At 44.5% G+C, this 18,940-nt stretch overlaps 2 protein-coding genes across 9 annotated transcripts in view; one reads left to right on the plus strand and one right to left on the minus strand.

The window, feature by feature from the left end:
• PHF20L1 (PHD finger protein 20 like 1) overlaps positions 1 to 10,784 on the minus strand; it is a 61,712-nt gene extending 50,928 nt beyond the window's left edge. For all 8 annotated transcript variants that reach the window (XM_050892830.1, XM_050892826.1, XM_050892828.1 and 5 more), the window contains exons 1-4: positions 10,743 to 10,784; positions 9,457 to 9,562; positions 859 to 1,030; positions 620 to 704 (exon numbers count right to left, since the gene is read on the minus strand). In XM_050892830.1, coding sequence (XP_050748787.1) covers positions 620 to 704; positions 859 to 1,030; positions 9,457 to 9,539 — 340 coding nt within the window. In that variant the 5' untranslated portion in view covers positions 9,540 to 9,562; positions 10,743 to 10,784. The remainder of the gene's footprint in view (positions 1 to 619; positions 705 to 858; positions 1,031 to 9,456; positions 9,563 to 10,742) is intronic.
• Positions 10,211 to 18,940, plus strand: part of LOC127013863 (dynein axonemal assembly factor 11-like) — a 70,530-nt gene continuing 61,800 nt past the window's right edge. Inside the window, exon 1 of the mRNA XM_050892922.1 lies at positions 10,211 to 10,762. Coding sequence (XP_050748879.1) covers positions 10,211 to 10,762 — 552 coding nt within the window. The remainder of the gene's footprint in view (positions 10,763 to 18,940) is intronic.

Below are 18,940 nucleotides of genomic sequence, written 5' to 3' on the forward strand. Positions count from 1 at the left end.
CCTGCTTTTATATTGTTACTCTTTGTCCACTTGGACAATTTCAAGCATCTTTAAGCTACTGTGTCACTTTTGTTCATAATTCCTTGAAAGAATTACATAATAGTTAAGTTGCCACAATAGGGAAACAATTCAATTCACAATCAAATCCTTGTTTGCTTTAAACTGCAGTAAAAACTTCAACTTCTACTTATGTTCATTAGAAATATCACCCCATTGTGAGTATTGCATCTAAGGTGTTCCTTTATTTCCCCATTTCCATTGTTTTTCTTCAATACACAGAACTTTAAAGAGACCTACCATTCCTAAAACAATTACGAAAATTTAAATATATCATTTGCCCAAATCAACAATAGTACAAAATATTCGTAACACTGTGACAGGATATTCTTCTTATCACTGAAGAAACATTAAGCATTTTGTCGTCCAGGAGAAATTCCAATTTTCTTATTTCACACAGATAAAAGACGAACCTCTTACTAAATTTGATAGAATATAAACATTTTCACTTAATATTGAGGCAGCGAGGAAAACTTTATACACATGTCACTTTAAGCAGACTACAGCTACAGCATAGCATATGCAAACAGTATTTACCAATGGCCCATACATGAGTACATACCCTCTTTATTAATTGCTTCAATCTTTGCAGGGTAATATCGACAGTCTGTCCAACGAGCTAGGACTTCTTCTCCAGGTTTAAAATCCTATTTTATACAAATTCAGTCATTAATATTTTAATCATTTAGATTTTTTCCTAAAAAGAATTAAACATTATGTGCTAGAGAGATTTAATGTAGGAAAACAAGTAGGAGAGTTTACAAAAAAAAGAGTCAAAGACAAAATAAATGTGCCACTTACAACAAATTCTTCATCATCTTTCAGCCCTTCTTTCCTTAATGCTGGTCGCTCCAAGGGTCGCAACCTATTGCTGTCCCAGTAAATCCACTCATCGTAGCGATGACTCCAACGTTCAAAATGGACCAACATCTTCCCCTCTTCATAATCTATCTTCTCAATACGAGATGGATACCTTGAATGATAAACGTAAACCGATGAATCTCAAAGTTTTTTCAAAGGTTTTTATTTTTTTTGCATGCAACAGTGCTTACACGACCATTCAGAAAGTTATATTAACACCTTGTACTGAGAAATCTCCAAGTCTGAAAAAGAAGAATTTACTAAATTGATAGTAGGATAACATTTAGTTTAACAGTTATCTATACACATCAGTGATATGTCATCAGTTTCATCCTAGTCAGATGTTTATACACAAATGTAAACCTCAAACTCCCAGACCAAAACTGCCTGCAATTGGCGTTAGAAGTTTGTGCTTATCAGTTTTAAAACCTGTGTTTGTCTAAAACAAAATCCTGTAAGAGTTTTCCTCTGCTTGGGGATGGAAAGGATATAAAATAGTTTTAGGAGTACATTCATTACTTTTATCATATGGAATGTTTCAAACTACACCATTGATTCCAGACAAATCCGAGCAACTAATCAAACCCAGAAGTCAACAGACCATTCTTACTTAATTTAAGCCGCTTACTAATTTATAGATCAGCTTCCATGATTTGACTGCCATTAAATTTGCTTCATAGTAACTATTTTTTAGCAGTCATCTCTCTAACTCCACATGCACTAAAATAAATATGTCAGTCTTAACTAACGTGGATTTCACTCTCAGCAAACCTTGTATGCGCTCAGTAGAACTAATCAGGACTGAGCTGCAACCAGATCAAGTCTTAGGCATCTAATTTTGGGTGTGGCATAGATGCAGTTTAGGAACCATAAAGGTCAAGATTACATTTGTAGGAAAAATGGCAAATTTCTCTAACTTCAGCAATTATTATTCAGTCTTCTTATTTCTGTTTCACTGAAGTGATGTATTTCACAAAATTGTAGTAGGGGAGCAAGGCACAAACTGGTTTTGTCACACTACTTCCTTCACCAAAATTATTACATCCCATTATTTCCACTGTATGAAACGCAGAGAAAATTGGAATGAGGCAGAATTCAGTTCCTTCTGCCCTTCACAAAAGTATTGAAATGGATTCAAAAGTGCAAAGAATCTCTAAAAAGTTTATTAGATCATCAAATTTTCTCCAGAGTTTATATTAGGGATGGTCTAGGGATTAGTTAACAAAACACGTATTGAAAAGAAAGACCACAGCAAAAGGACAGCTGTCTTTCATTAAGAGGCAACCTGTTTTTCTAACAAAGTGCTACTGTGGAGCAATAGTAAGAGAGCAGAGCTTGAGTAACCAATTTCCAGTCCTACTGCAAATTCCATCAGCTAGAAACGCAACTGACATATACAGGAACCCTGTCAACATTTTCAGTTTTGAATACTTTCTCTCCAAAATACTGATGGTGCTGATAAAGGCGTCTTTAACACTACGTTCTGATTAAATTATAAGTTCGCAGGAAGTACAGGCCTTCCTTATTTCGTGGTGACTAGAACAGGGCATTAAAACAAATGGTGTCAATCTCAATTTGCTCCTTCATTTCTCCAGTCCTACTTCTTCAGCTGCAGTGATGCATACAGCTTCCCAACATCTACATATCTCAGGAGTTGCTGAATGAGAAAAACTCTCTCTGATTTTCTAGGTTACTACTGCAACTACTTTAGCCACATTTCACCCTTGCATCAGAATACACAGACAGTCCAATCTCTTGTTACATTTCTCTCATCCATACATTTCAGAAATGCAAAATATTTTCATAGCCATTGTTTAAGTTCCCAACTTCCTTCACTGAACTTTAAAAAAACCCAACCAAAGTGTTAGTCTCAAGCTGCAGACTCTCATTTGCCACCCTACTAACAAAATCTTTTCCAAGATAGAACTCCATGGGACTTCTTTCAGAAGAGCAACAAGATCAACCCCTTGTCCCCTCCCACGTAGACTGACGACAACAATCTAACAGGAACAGTGAAGCTGATGATATATTGTATCAAAACAGAAAGTAAAACTCATAGGTCAAAACCTGAATCCCATCATCAGCATTCTGGTTTAACCTTGAACAAGGCTTCAAGAAAATGTCAGCCAAGAGATGGTTTTCCTAGGAAGAAAGCATTGTCAGAGGCAGGGCTTAAGTCCACATGCTGCTACGTTTAGGAATTTTATTATAAAATTTCTTACTAGTTTTTTCATCTTCCCAAGACTTCCAATTTCAGACTTCTTATAACTAGACACCATGTGTCAGAATAAGCAGGAAGAGGAGCAAAGCAGAGGAAAAAGTAGTTACTGTTACTGCAGCAAATGTATGAGTAACGATGTTACCTAAAAGAGTTCCGACTAGAAGTAAAGGATGACACAGAAAGCATTTAACAGACAGAATGAAGGAAAAACACCAGAAAAGCAAGAGGACAGGAAGTTTACTTTGTAGAAATCAAAAATGAGAGCTTGTGCACAAGCACTGAAGCTGCAGGAGTGAAATGGAAGACAAGAACCATAGTGCTCTTTCTCACTATAGTTGGAAATTTCAGGTTTATCACATGCCAGCCAGTGATGCAAAACTACGGTTATTTTACAAAATTCAGGGACCATCTGCCACAAGACAGAATTCTCCTTTTCCTATGCATCTACAATGCAAATACTCTGTTCCCATTATGGCGCTACCCTATAGCAGTTCCCTTGCTACATTTTTATGGCCGGTAGCTTTCACTGGTCATCATCAACAAAGTCACCATCCCAAGCACTGTGTGTAGAAGACAACAGAAGGGATAAACTGGCAAAATATGGTACACTGTCCTGGAAAGAGAAAACTGAGTATGAGGGGGAAGTAAAACACAGAGTACGGTTTAGAGACAAATAAATAAAATGAAGATAGTTTTAAGGAAAATTCAGCAAGCCAAGAATCAAGACGTTAATATATATGGGAAAAAAAGGGAGCAAAGCTAGCATCAGTTAATAAAAGAAGACATGCAAAATATTAAGTCTCATTAGGGATCACTCAACAGAGGAAATGCAGCACCAGGTATTCATTGGTTAATTTCTCTTCGATAAATACAATTTCTGATATCAAAGTCTTTTTAAAATGCCATTATCAGCTCTGAATCAAAGTCCATGACACTGGTTTTGCATAGTTAAATCTTATAATAATCGTATCATCACATAATGGCTTTATTCTAATAATTTGTTTCTTCAATGTATGTTAAGACAGTGGTTGCAAGATGAATAGAGTCAGAACCTGCACTCAACTCCAGTCCTCAGAGATGGAAGATTTAGCAAATCTCTGAACCACCCAAGCTCTATACGATTGGTTATTAGGCAACCCAAAAATAACTTTCTGTGGATTTAGCAACAAGCTATTACCCTCAATATCCACTAAATTTAGCCACACAATGTGCCACAAATATGTATGAACAGTAGTATTTCACAATACTGATCCCACAGTGGAAAAGAGCAGAGCATACGTATTGCAGAATTTACTACTGCAAATTTTACACTGCACAGAAACATTTTTCTGGTGTTACAGTTTTTGTACTTTAACTGAAAATAATCAATTTCATAAATTGCAAAATTATACAAATATTTCAAAGGCAAGTATGCATTTCCTGCTAATAAAAGATAAAACGGCAACATAAATTTTTTAATTCGCCTTTTTGAAGAATTCTAGTAACAACACATACAGGAAAGCTTTTACTATGGCTAAGAATAATGTTTATTCTGTAGAAAGAAGATTAATATGAAGATGGTTACATCTCATACACATGAGAAATTGTATGTAGAAGTTCCTTCCATCGCAAAGCTACAAGTAGGCATTATGAAGAAGTACTACAAAGGGGAATACAAACATCACTCTGTACAGTACTGAAGTGTAATGATGTCTAAGGCCCAAACAACCTTCCAGTCAGGTTAATTCTCCCCGTTTGCCCCCAGCAAGTACTCCACACTAAGGGATCAGAATGAATTTGGCATACAAACAGATTTGCCAACATTTCTTCAGCACAAACCAGAAAAATACACTCTAAAAAACTGAGGAAAAAGTCTTTACTTTTCCCAGAAAAAAACCCAAAACAGACCACCACACTCCAGTTCAATAACAAAAGTGTTCTTTTTGTGGGAAGAAACAATAACCTGCAAGTTTTGGATGTGTTTTTTTAATAGCATGCTGGAAATAGTATTAAATAATCCCAAATAAAGTCTCATCCAAATTTCAGGGGGTTTTCTTCTTGTTTTTTAAAGAGAGAACAGGAAAACTACTGTTAGCTGATGGTATCTGCCCAGTTTACATATTGCACGCTCTCCATTCTCACGTTGCAGTGATTCCAACGCATAAGAATTATGCAACATTTTTGTAAAGCTGCAAAATTTAATATGGCTTACAAAATTTACACTATGAAGCACTGGTCAGACAACAATAACGCTCCAATGTTCATACAGGAAAAATTAATGGGAAACTTGCAGTTTTCATTTCCTGCAGTGTAAAAAAAAAAAATACCCATTTTCCTCTAATGCACTCAACACATATTAATGGCCACACGGACAGCATTCTTCATTTTTACATCATCATCTTCCTTTTGACCCTTCAAAAGTGACCAAAAAGTGGTGAATTGCCCTGTGAGATGGGACAACAGTTATTTCAAACTGTAAAAAAGGATGCAAAAACGTTAATAAATTTGCCCAAGTTTGCACTTACAAAGTCTAGAAACAGACACATACTTCCTGCCTTCATAGTAATAGTATAGCAAGTCTTTCCTTCTACCTCGTAGAGGATATAAAACCAAATAGCCTCCATTCTGACTTCTCTACAAATCATCTTCTGGTTTCTGCAAAAGCTGCAAACACCTATTTCTAACTCCCCACTTTTCATTACATATATATTGTATTATATAAAACAGAGTCTTCACAGTCCTTTCAAATACCTGGCTGTCAGGTAACCCAGTCAACTGAAATCCAAAGCAAAGACTGTACAAAATAAGATTTCCCAAAGTCTTACAGGGGAAAAGCTTCCTCCATACTGGGGGGAAAAAAAAAAAATCCATCCAGATAATCAAATATACCAGGTCAAAGTGCTGTTGTTCTGATAACTACCCTATTTTAGTGGGCTGTTTCCATTCCAGAACTGCAAAAAGGGCCATGTATCTGTACATCCTTCATTACCTAACTTATACTTTAGATCAAGCAGATTAATAAAGACTATGGTCTCAGAAAAATAACAGAGTTGTTTTTTTCAAAGCAATATCTGGCACTTAAGGGATAACCAGTAGAGAGCTAGAGCCACAAAAGACACAAGAAAACAGGAAAAAAAGGAAGAGATGCATCTTTAAATACATCAACTTTGCAGAGACTGTCCTACTTGTGGGAGCTAACAGCTTAAGAACCAGTCTTACGTATGGGCACGTACTTGCAGATATGTGCAGTTTTACTGCCGTTTCATTTGTTTTGTCAGTGAGAGGCACAGGGGTGTGTGCGCACAGGCATCAGTTTTTGTATGAGATCACAGGATAATTCAAGTTGGAAGGGACCTCAGAAAGCTTCTAGTCCAACCTCCCACTCAAAGCAGGGTCAGCTATGGGATCAGACCAGGTTTTCCAGAGTTTTATCCTGCCCAGTCTTGAAAACCTCCAATGTTGGAGACTCCACAAACTCTTTGGGCAATCCGATCCACTGCTCGACTGTCCCATGGGGAAAAAGATTCTCCTTGCACCTAGCCTGAATCTCTCTTGTTTCAACTTGTGCCTGTTGTCTCTTGTCCTCCAACCACGCACTACCGTGGAGAGCTTGGCTAACTCTTCTTGATGACAGCCCTGTAGGTATCAGAAGGCTGCTAGTGGGTCTCCTGAAGCCTTCTCCAAGCTAAACAAGTCCAGTTTCCTCGCCCTCTCTTCACAGGTCGTACACTCCAGGCCCCCAATCATCTTGTATATATTTAATAATTTTCTATTATCAGTCAGTCCCATTTCATTTACTACCTGCTGACAGATGATCACATTGGTTTTTGATTAGAGCTGCATTTCATAGTTTGCTTTAGTGAATTTAAATTTAACAAGTGGTACAAATTCATCATGTAAGATGACCTCCTCTGCAACAGCATACTGTTGCACTTGATAAAGAAGCAACTGCAGTTACCTCCACAATAAAGTAAAAACAAACACGCTCATTGACAGCCTGTCTTGGCTGATCAGTTTGACCAGGCTTTCTTCTGCTCACTAATCGTACATGCCAAATGATACCAGTGACCCAAACACTGTCTGAAAAAACTTCCTCATTTAAAAGTACAGGGGTTTTAAGCAATAAATAGTCAAGGTACACAATACCCTCTCCAAAGTTTACAGAATTCAAACAGAACACCAGATTCCATGAGATGAATTTCAGCAACTACTACACAGATGAAAACATAAGTCCTGCAGAAGTGCCTCAGAAAGGAAAACCATACTTTACTATATTTTTTCCTATCCTCTAGAAGCCTTTCTTGATTAACATTTTAACTGGTCATGAACACTGGATCTTTAAATGACAGCAGGCTTTCAGAAAAATGGAGAAAAAAATTAAAACCCTTTCAAAGGCTATTTTTCAGCAAGTGTTCTCAATTTGTCACTTGTAGAAAGACTGAGCTAAGCAATACTACTGCTCTTCAATTTTGATTTTGTTAAAAAATATAAAGAGATTTCACTTAAGTTCAGCAACTGTCTTTGAAGTATGTATTTCTGCATGCAGATGAGGGGAATGCATACAGCTTATATATAGAAAGAATTTAAAAAACATCCACCACCCCCTTATGCAACAGAAAGCTAGGAAAAAAAAATTGCATGGACTATTATTCCAGCCCGTGTCACCCTAATAACACAACAGTAGGCTTTCTCTAACAAGCTCTTTGGTTATGTACATGAATATTACTTCATTTGAAATAGAGTCCTGTTTTCAGTGTTGCTGTAATTGCAAAATTTTAATATTAACTTTCTGGTCCTGTATATGGCACCACAAAAGTTTACACGCATATAAACTTGACCTGTTCTACCTGGTGGTCCAGATGATGAATCAATTCCTAGAAAGTTCAGGATAAATTCTATTCTGCCTGAAAATACCAAGCAACTCAGCTGCAGAGGTTGCAACAGGGCCCATGCATGACAAGGCCAACCCTAGACAAGTACTCCAGAACTGACCTATGACCCTCCCCTGTGAAAAGGCTGGGCAGAGCTGATACAAACTACACGCTGGATATTCAGTGATCTTTTTTTGATATAATTCAGCTGAAGCTATTTTTACATATTAACTTTTGTTATCTAGTTACATTAACCAATTATCTCTAGTCACAGAAGATGCTATAAAAAGTTCTACTAAAATTATTTTATTTTTATAGCACTATTCAGATAGTTTCGTGATCTTGGCATTCAGTTATAGAATCACTATGTTGAAAACCGACTCTACAGCAACAGATAAGAACAAGAACTGTTCTGTAAATAATATCTTCCTTTAGAGACCGTTTATTAAAACAAACACTTTTGCTATAATTAAAATCAAAGCTCTACAGATAAAAAGTTTAACTCAACTTTTTATACAGAGCATACAACTACTGCAGTAAACATGTAAATAATACAGACTTCTCTATCACATAACTTGGAGTTAGTAGGATCAGATACTTACATGAACACGCTTAGCTCTCCAGGAATGCAACAGAAAAGCAGGTACAGGCCTCTACATTTCCCAGCCCTAATTAATCAGAGAGCAGCTAAGAAAAAAACTTCTGGGTAGAAACATTGATTTCCTCTGTCACCTACTTCAACAAAACCAGGGATTTTTCAAACTGAAATAGCATGGCCAGCATACATCATGAAATTAGCCCACTTGCATTAATAAAATTTTGACTAACAATTTATTTCAAGAGAACAGCTCCTTTCACAATACACATGCTGTGTAGCATGGTCCTTGTGCCCACAAATTTCCATTTTACAGTCTTGACTCTTACGATATGACTGGGTGGTGCAGAGTCACAGTTTTAAGTACTTCATTCCTCCAACTGTTTGATACAAATACAATCGTACCTGCCCATTCCATGAACTCCGGTTAAGGATGTTTTCTTTTTTTAAAATCAGTTTTGTGAACCTATGAAGTGTCATAACTGAATACAAAACAAATTTGCACGCGTGCCTTCAAACTAAAACAAAAGAAGTCTTTAGTCACAGAAGTTTGCCCCATTAACACACCGATCATCTCGCACGTGACACTGCATTCCATACTACTCTGGAAATGCTCTTTGCTTACTACGGCTGCACAAGCAACTAAAAGCAAACAAACGAAAACCCGTAGAAAAGTTTAGTTTGATTTCTGAAGAGAAAATATTTCCCTAAAAGCTAACAGTTTTAACAGACTTATTACGTGGAAATTCATAAAGTTCACAAGTGAAACAGTCAATTAATAGGTGCACTAAGTTTTATAATTAGACATCAAAACATACAACATACACAAAAGAATTATGCTCTTAGCAAATACTGCACAATGTCTTCCATACCATTTTTGTAAATAGTCCAGTGCCTCCAAACGAGCACCAATCTCAAATGTGATTCCAGGACGATTTGGAGGCTTTTTACTCATCTTGATATTTTCTTTTTCACTACCTTTGGAGGGGAGAAAAAAAAAAAGGTCATATGAAAACACATAATGTTGTCTAAAACATGTCACTGACAGCAAATATATTCCAGAGGTTGGAAAAAGATGTGAAATTTCTATCCTGACTTGCCATTAACTGCTTAGTTTTCAGAAATATAGTCAAGGCCCAAAGAAGGCATTAAAAAAATTCATGTATTTTTATTCAGATTTCTTTCCCTTCCAAAAAAAACCAAGAGTCATCAACCTTAAGTCAAAAAATAAAAAAAAAAAATCTAGTGCTCATCTCTGGAACTGTACTACACTGTAATTCCTTGACATCCTTTCGAAGCATAATTTTAAGAGTTACCTAGAGTAAATGTGTGTTCTCTCCTCTGGTGTGGAAAAGGTCAAAACCAAGAAAAACTTACCTTAACCAAGAACAGAAATTCAAAGATAAACATGGTGTAAAGGACAGGTAAGATAAAATTAGCAAAACCAAATATAAACAATCAAAAAAGCCATCTTCAGCCTTTCTATGCACTCTCGAGTCTCATTCATAGCACTAAGTCAGTTGCACTGACAAGTACCTTTTGATTTTTTTTTTTTTTTTGTAATTCAGTCACTATTAAAAAGTCACTTCTCTGTCCGACTACTACGGCTGTTAGTGTCACTTTCCGATGCACTACCTTTATCATCCCGAAGCACCGAGTGGCTTGCCGCTGGGGCCGCAGGCGCCTGCTGCATGCCTACTGAAGAGCAAGGGTGCCAGGCTGCAGGGCCAGAGCCTCCTCGGTCCGGACCGCGAGAGGAGCCGCATCCGGACCCCAGTTTTTAAGCGGGGCTCCCCTGTCAACGCTGGGAGCGCGACCCGGGGCAGCTGCCTCGGAGGCGGCGGCCGACCCGAGGAAGCCCATGCCGCTCCCCCGAGCGCGGAAGACACAAAGGGGTCCAGCCCAGCCAGGCTGGGAGCGCGGGAGGGCCCCCGGCCGGCGGGGGCCGAGCGCTGCCGCAGGCCCAGGGGAGGACGCGAGTGGCCGCGGCACGCCGGACCCCCCGGCCGCGGGGCAGGGCCCAGCGCGGGGAGGGCCGCGGGCGCCGCCCCGCCAGGCCCGGGAGCCGTGAGAGGGGAGCCGGAGCCCCGCGCCGCGCCGGGCCCGCCCGGAGGGGGCCATCGCCCGGGGCCGCCCGCCCTCTCCCCGCGCTCCTTACCGCCTCCTCCGACTCGCAAGGCAGCGGCGGGGCCTGTGGCGGCCCGCAGCCCCGGCGCGGCGCCCGCTGCTCCCGCTCGGCGCGGCGCGGGGTGTCCGGCGCGGCGGCCGCCCTCACAGCCCCATCCTCCCCGCGCCCCGCCGCCGCGTCACCACCCCGCGACGAGCCCGCGAGGCGCGGCTCGGCGCCGCCATGCCACCGCCCCCGCCACGTGACTGCGGAGCCGCCGCCGCCTGACGCGGGTTGGGGGGAGGCGAAGCGAGGGAGACAAAGGGAGGCGGCGGCGCGCGTGCGCGGCGGCGCGCGGTGATTGACAGCGCCGCTCACCCCGCACCGGCCCGTGGGGTGGGGGGGAGTGGGTCGGAGCCGTGGGTGACGATGTGCTGGTGACGCTGTCGCTGAGCCGTGCTGGCACGGCGTCACGGCTTTCCCTGCTGCCGTCATACACCGCCAACCTCAGCCATAAAAATAGGGGAGAGGGAGAAAGGGGTGGGGGTGGCCACCCAGGCGGCCGTAGCCAGTGGCCAGCCGGGCACCAGTCAGCTGGTGGGGGGCACAGAGCGACAGCCTCATCGCAGCCTGCGTTTGCCTCCCTCCTTTACCCGTGAAACTGGCTTTCTCTCAACCCACAGATCTTCTCGCTTTTATTCTTCCCAGTCTTTCCACCAACCTGGGGGTGAGCGAGCGGCTGGGTGGGCGCTTGGCTGCTGGTGGGGCCAACGCACTGCCGTCCCTGTTGGCACCCAGCGTGGGGCTGGACATAGCAACAGATTTGGTCAGGGTGTGCCAGGCTGGTTTTATAGCTGTTACAGCTCTTCAGCTGCTACTTGCTGTTGCTGGTCCCAGTGCTGAATTATTTGCTCTCTTTCTTGCTGCACATTAAACCCCAGGGCTTTTTAATGGCTGCTGTCAGCTTTTGCTGTTTGCTGTGCTGCTTATCACTGTGTTTTGCTTTGCCTGGGAGACCTATGATAAAAGTACTGGCCTGGAGCCAAGTCTGGCGTTTGGCCCCTGCATTGCTGCCATCCCAGTACCATTTCATGGAGACCTTCCTCCTCTTCTTCTCCAGGACAGATGTTTCCAACCTTGTAATGGCAAGATCAGCATCATCACATCCCCATGGATGTGATCAGTAAGATAACAGTCAAGTTTCCACCAACTAACAAAAAAGAAAGGCAAACTTCCCTAGGCATAGTGAGTTTCTGGAGACTGGATATTCTGGGTCACAGTCAGCTTGTGAGTCCTCTCTATTGAGTCACCTGAAAGAAGAACTTTTCCAAGTGTATTGGGTTTGCGTGGCAAGGTTTTGGTAGCGGGGGGGCTACAGGGGTGGCTTCTGTGAGAAGCTGCTAGAAGCTTCCCCTGTGTCCAATAAAGTTAATGCCAGTCGGCTCCAAGACGGACCCGCCGCTGGCCAAGGCTGAGCCCATATGACCTCTGGGATAGCATATATATGACCTCTGGGATAGCATATTTAAGAAGGGGGAAAGTTACTGCGCAGCAGCAATTGCAGCCAGAGAGAGGAGCGAGAACATGTGAGAGGAACAACTCTGCAGACACCAAGGTCAGGGAAGAAGGAGGGGGAGGAGGTGCTCCAGGCGCCAGAGCAGAGATTCCCCTGCAGCCCATGGTGAAGACCATGGTGAGGCAGGCTGTCCCCCTGCAGCCCATGGAGGTCCACGGTGGAGCAGATCTCCACCTGCAGCCCGTGGAGGACCCCACGCCAGAGCAGGTGGATGTGCCCGAAGGACGCTGTGACCCCGTGGGAAGCCCACGCTGGAGCAGGCTCCTGGCAGGACCTGTGGCCCCGTGGAGAGAGGAGCCCAGGCTGGAGCAGGTTTGCTGGCAGGACTTGTGACCCCGCGGGGGACCCACGCTGGAGCAGTCTGTTCCTGAAGGACTGCTGAGTTCCATGGAAGGGATCCACGCTGGAGCAGTTCATGAAGAACTGCAGCCCATGGGAAGGACTCGCGTTGGAGAAGTTTGTGGAGGACTGTCTCCCATGGGAGGGACCCCACACTGGAGCAGTGGAAGAGTGTGAAGAGTCCTCCCCCTGAGGAGGAAGGAGCGGCAGAAACAACGTGTGATGAACTGACCCAAACCCCCATTCCCAATCCCCGTGTGCCGCTCGGGGGGGGAGATATAGAAAATCAGGAGTGAACGTGAGCCCCAGAAGAAGGGAGGGGTGGGTGGAAGACGTTTTAAGATTTGATTTTATTTCTCATTACTCTACTTCGACTTTCAATTGGCAATAAATTAAATTAATTACCCCAAGTCGAGTCTGGTTTTTGCCCATGACAGTAATTGGTGAATGATCTCTCCCTGTCCTTATCTCGACCCACGAGCCTTTCGTTATATTTTCTCTCCCCTGTCCAGCTGAGGAGGGGGAGCGATAGAGCAGCTGGGGGGGCACCTGGCGTCCTGCCAAAGTCAACCCACCACAGTCCCTAAACAGCAGCAGGACAGGCAGGACACAGTTTGTGTGGTAGCCCTTGGGCCTGTCCAGGCAGGACCAGCTGTGAGTAACATGTTCTGCACTGTAGCTGGGGAGCATGGCCTCACCTGGAGCCTCTGGCAGAAAACACCTGGAGAGACCCGAGGTCAACCTCTAGGGTTCTGGAGCTGGAGGAGTCAAGGGTCCAAGGTGCTTGTGCTGCACTAGATGTTCATAGGAAGGGTCCCCCCTACACCTTATGCAACTGACACTACGTGGAGTAAGTGGGTAGCATTGATCATGCAACGGGCTCAAATGGGGAACCCCCACTGCCCATGAGTCCCGGAAGAGATCACAGTTTGGCCAGGAGACGGAGATTTCAGAGCATCGCCTGAGAAGGTGGCTCAGGCCCAAGAGTATATTAAATTAGCAGAAAGTGAAAGGCAATATGCTCTGTTTACCAGTGGATCCTGTTGTGTTTTGCAAAACCATCGGATGTGGAAAGCTGCTGTGTGGAGTGCAAGTCATGGACCAAATGAATTGATTGGACTGCTATGGACATTTGGGGGATGTCCCACAGACTAAGGGAATGATGTCTATGTGCATGTCAAAGGAGGAGGAGGGGGGGGTCATGATTGATGGGGATGTATTGGAGAGTGTAGGAGACCTAAGTATGGTGCAAATGGTATGGAACAAGGGGTGGAGATTGTACTGGGTCTGGCTGGAATGGATTTAACTTTCCTCATAGCTCTCTGTATGGTGCCACGTTTTGGATTTGTGGCTAAACCAGTGTTGATAACACACCAGTGTGTTGGCTGTTGCCGAGCAGTGCTTGCCCAGCATCAAGGCTTGCTTTTTTTTTTCCACTCTGCCCCCCAGCGAGTAGGCTGGGGGTAGGCAAGAGACTGGGAGGGGACACAGCCAGGACAGTTGACCCGAATTGGCCAAAGGGGTGTTCCATGCCATAAAATGTCAACCTCAGCAAGAAGACCTGGGGCAGAGGAAGAAGAATGGTGGGGCTTTTGTCTTCCAAGGTGGCTGTTGCTGGGAGAGTGGCTGGGCATGGGTCCGCTGGTGGGAGGTGGTGATTGCCTTTGCGTTGCTTGGGGGTTCTTTGGGTTGGGTTGTTTGGTTTAGGGGTTTTTTTGCTTTCCTTCACTTGTTAAACTGTCCTTATCTGGATCTACAAACATTCTCACTTTTGTTCTTCCTATTCTCTCCCCCATCCCACTGCGGGGGGACTGAGCCGAGTGGCTGTGTGGGTGTTTGGCTGCTGTTCAAGGTCAACCCATCCGCTTTGGTTAGTTCCTGCGAGGCTGCCTCCCACTTGAAGAGTCTTTATAGGGAGACTGTGCAGTGGGATATTTTAGAGTATTTATTTGCTATGGGATTTTTTATTTCTCCTTTGATTTTTCCCTGTTCCCATTTTCTGGATAGTGGTGGCAAGCAGGAGAGACTGAAGGAGGAAGGAGGCTTGAAGAAAAACAAAGCAAACAAAAAACCAAACAAACAAAAAAGAGCTTTTTTCTCTCTTTAGTAAAAAAGTTGCCATTGCATTCATTTGAATTCTCCAGCTCTTACTACCCTGAGTGTAGTTTTGATGCAGGCTTTTGTTTAGAGGGTTTGTTACAGGATGGTGAGGGTTGTTGTGTTGGCAATGAGACCTCTCCGCGTGGCAATGAACGTGCAGCAATCAGGATGCTGTTAGAAAAGTGAAGGTGCTTCTGTCCAAGGAGAGAGAGATGGGGGGAAGATAAAAGAGCTAGTGAGGATGGGGACGGGCACATGTGGGTAGTTGAGTCATGCTCTGTTGACTGACAGAGGCCGTCTGGGTTACGCTGTGGTATGAGAAGGGCTCAGAGCAGTGTGTGGCACCTTGAGCATCACCTCACTGCTGAGGCTGTCAGGAGAGGACGGCAGAGCTGACGGCAGACTGCAGAGGCGCAGCAAGCCCCGATGTTTGGTAATACGGGCTAAAAGCTCATCTGCACACCCACAAAGGAGCACAGAGAGACAACAGCAGGAGATGGAGCCCAAATAATACCCTGACCCAGCAGCTCCATCAGCCCGTCAGAGGCCTATTTCCTCATGCTCAGAGGAGCACAGAGGCACAATGGCAGGTGGGAACCCAAATTAAGGACTCAGAGGAAGGGACATCCCAACGCAGGGTGCTATGTGTGACTCCTGCCACGCTGCCTTCAGAACAGCAGAAGTCTGCTTGTGGTCCAGCCGTACAGGGCAACATTTCGTTGCACTATTATCGGAACAGCTAGAAAATCAAGGAGCCCCAGCCGGTGTCCCCATTTCTTTGCTGCCATTTCAGGTATACCCACCCCTGCCCTGCTGTACCCCTGAGGGCACCCACAGCCCTTGCTGGCCCTTACCTGCCTACCCCAGTGCCTCCCCCACCCTACCCATGGCCCAGGACCCCATTTCAGCTACTATGTTCCACCATAAAGCCAATGAGGAGCAACTTTGGTCAAGACCTTTTTTTATTCTCTTAGCACAAAAATATCTCCGATATTTAGTCTCATCTCCTAGGAAAACAGGACTTACGTGGCTGCAGTGCATGTCTGCCTTCCATTTTCCCTTTCTCCACTTACTTCTAAAACTTCTGCCTTACTTCAAGCTTGACAGAGAGACAGAGGTCTCATCACATTATCCCAACCTGTTTTGTTAAAATGCTCAGCTGACCAGGGAAGAGCGACTGCGTCGACCTCTCCATGATAGAAAGGCTCAGTGCTTACTCTCCTTCAGATACCAGAACATCACAAGGCAGAGATGCAGGAAAGGAGATTTCATTACTTCTGCTCCTCACAAAATTTGATGTTTAATCTTGTCACGAAGCATGTCTTTAGCATTGTGAATATTATACAGACCATAAATTGGAAACCAAACTGGATAGGAGATTTTATCTTGCCAGTCAGTGACTCACAAAGACTTGGAGGGGGAAGAGAGGATTTCATAATCAGCTGAACATGAGCTCATGATGTGCTGTTGATGCTGAAAAGACTAATGCAGTCTTTGCAAAGCACATGCACATGGAAATACTGAGTAGGAGCAGAGAGGTGACATTATCTGTGCACTTGGCACCAGTACGTTGTTATTAAAATAACTTACTGTTCAGAAAAGCCATCCAAGAACTGGAAGGGTTCAGGAAAGATCTGGGAGACTGAACAAACACCTGGGAAAAAAGATATTATAGTGAGAGACCCAGACATCCGTTTGTTTATTTTGCGATTTATTTTTTCTTGTGGGCGATTGGATTAATCCATAAAAGAACTACTTTAAATGTCAGACATTGCAATCACGAGGTGACAGTCAACGGAATAAGACTTCAACTTTGTTTTTACCCTTATGTGGTGGGTTGACCCTGGCTGGATGCCAGGTGCCCACCAAAGCCGCTCTATCACTCCCCCTCCTCAGCTGGACAGGGGAGAGAAAATAAAACGAAAGGCTCGTGGGTCGAGATAAGGACAGGGAGAGCACTCAGCCATTACTGTCATGGGCAAAACAGACTCGACTTGGGAAAAAAAATCAGTTTAATTTATTACTAGTCAAATCAGAGCAGGATAATGAGAAATAAAACCAAATCTTAAAAACACCTTCCCCCACCCCTCCCTTCTTCCCAGGCTTAACTTTACTCCCAAATTTTCTACCTCCTCCCCACAGCGGCACAGGGGGACGGGGAAAGGGAGTTGCAGTCAGTTCATCACACGTTGTCTCTGCCGCTCCTTCCTCCTCAGGGGGAGGACTCTTCACACTCTTCCCCTGCTCCAGCATGGAGACAGTCCTCCACAAGCCTCTCCAATGTGAGTCCTTCCCACAGGCTACAGTTCTTCACAAACTGCTCCAGCGTGGGTTCCTTCCATGAAGTGCAGTCCTTCAGGAACAGACTGCTCCAGCGTGGGTCCCCTGTGGGGTCACAAGTCCTGCCAGCAAACCTGCTTCAGCCTGGGCTTCTCTCTCCATGGGGCCATGGGTCCACAGGTCCTGCCAGGAGCCTGCTCCAGCACGGGCTTCCCATGGGGTCACAGCCTCCCTCAGGCATCCACCTGCTCCGGCGTGGCATCCTCCACAGGCTGCAGGTGGATATCTGCTCCACCGTGGGCCTCCATGGGCTGCAGGTGGATATCTGCTCCACCATTAACCTCCATGGGCTGCAGAGGGACAGCCTGCCTCACCATGATCTTCACCTCAGGCTGCGGGGTGATCTCTGCTCCAGCGCCTGGAGCACCTCCTCCCCTCCTTCTTCCCTGACCTTGGTGTATGCAGAGTTATTTCTTTCACATATTCTCACTCCTCTCTCCCAGCTGCTGTGCAGCAGGTTTTTTCCCCTTTCTTAAATCTGTTATCCCAGAGGCGCTACCACCATCGCTGATGGGCTCGGCCTTGGCCAGCGGCGGGTCCGTCTTGGAGCCGGCTGGCATTGGCTCTGTCGGACATAGGGGAAGCTTCTAGCAGCTTCTCACAGAAGCCACCCCTGTAGCCCCTCTGCTACCAAAACCTTGCCATGCAAACCCAATACACCTTATTATAGTAGGAAGACATATTTAAAGTGACTGCAGGTGCTTGTATTTAAATGGTGCCTGCACAGCCTAGCAAACATGCAGCAGCATCTCTGCACTCTCTATCCATCTGTGTAGGCGGCTTAGTCACAGCCTGGCTCTGCTCTGTCATAATCTGTCCTTTTCCTGCCACTTCCTTGGTCCATTTTGACACCCTGTCTGGCATCAGTTGCTGTGTCCTCCTCTTCAGTTTCTCTGCCCTTCTTTTTCTTTCATCCCAGAAACTCCTCCCCTCGAGAAATTCCTCCCTCCTTTTGTGAAGATTTCCACTATCTCACCGAACGCTTCTCTTTTCCTTTTAAAGCCCTAAATTTTCCAGATGCTGGGAAATATCCTAAAGTGGCTGAGTTTTGGAGCATCTGGCCTTGTATGGGAAAAGAAAGTAGCTAACACCCATTGCCATGGACACCAAACAAAATAGTAACCCCATGGGTTTGGGACACTAATCCCAGTCTTTTCCAGTTTTGAAAGACACTAAAGCTGGACTTTTTTTACTCAATTAGAATCATAGAATCATAGAGTTGTTTAGGTTGGAAAAGACCTTTAAGATCATCGAGTCCAACCGTTAACCTAACGCTGCCAAGTCCACCACTAACCATGTCCCTAAGCGCCACATCTACACCTCTTTTAAATACCTCCAGGGATGGTGACTCAACCACTTCCCTGGGCAGCCTGTGCCAGTGCTTGAGAACCCTTTCAGTGAAGGAATTTTTCCTAATATCCAAACTAAACCTCCCCTGGTGCAACTTGAGGCTGTTTCCTCTTGTCCTATCGCTTGTTACTTGGGAGAAGAGACCAACACCCACCCCGCTACAACCTCCTTTCAGGTAGTTGCAGAGAGCGATAAGGTCTCCCCTCAGCCTCCTTTTCTCCAAGCTAAACAATGCCAGTTCCTTCAGCTGCTCCTCATAAGACTTGTTCTCTAGACCCTTCACCAGCTTTGTTGCCCTTCTTTGGACACACTCCAGCACCTCAATGTCTTTCTTGTAGTGAGGGGAATTGCTCACTGGTTCTTAGCAGAATGCCTTTAACTCAATAACTGGTTTCTCCTGGAGAGCTGGCTGTTTGCTGACAGGTACTGCAACCACAGCACTGTATTTCACTGCACACTGGAGAGATGGCATGAAGCTATAAACCAGCAGTAAGGTTCCCTGTCAGCAGTATTGAAGTACAGTAAGATGAGGATGGTAAGGAGT

Source organism: Gymnogyps californianus, chromosome 2 (assembly GCF_018139145.2).
Source record: "Gymnogyps californianus isolate 813 chromosome 2, ASM1813914v2, whole genome shotgun sequence".
Lineage (NCBI taxonomy): Eukaryota > Metazoa > Chordata > Aves > Accipitriformes > Cathartidae > Gymnogyps > Gymnogyps californianus.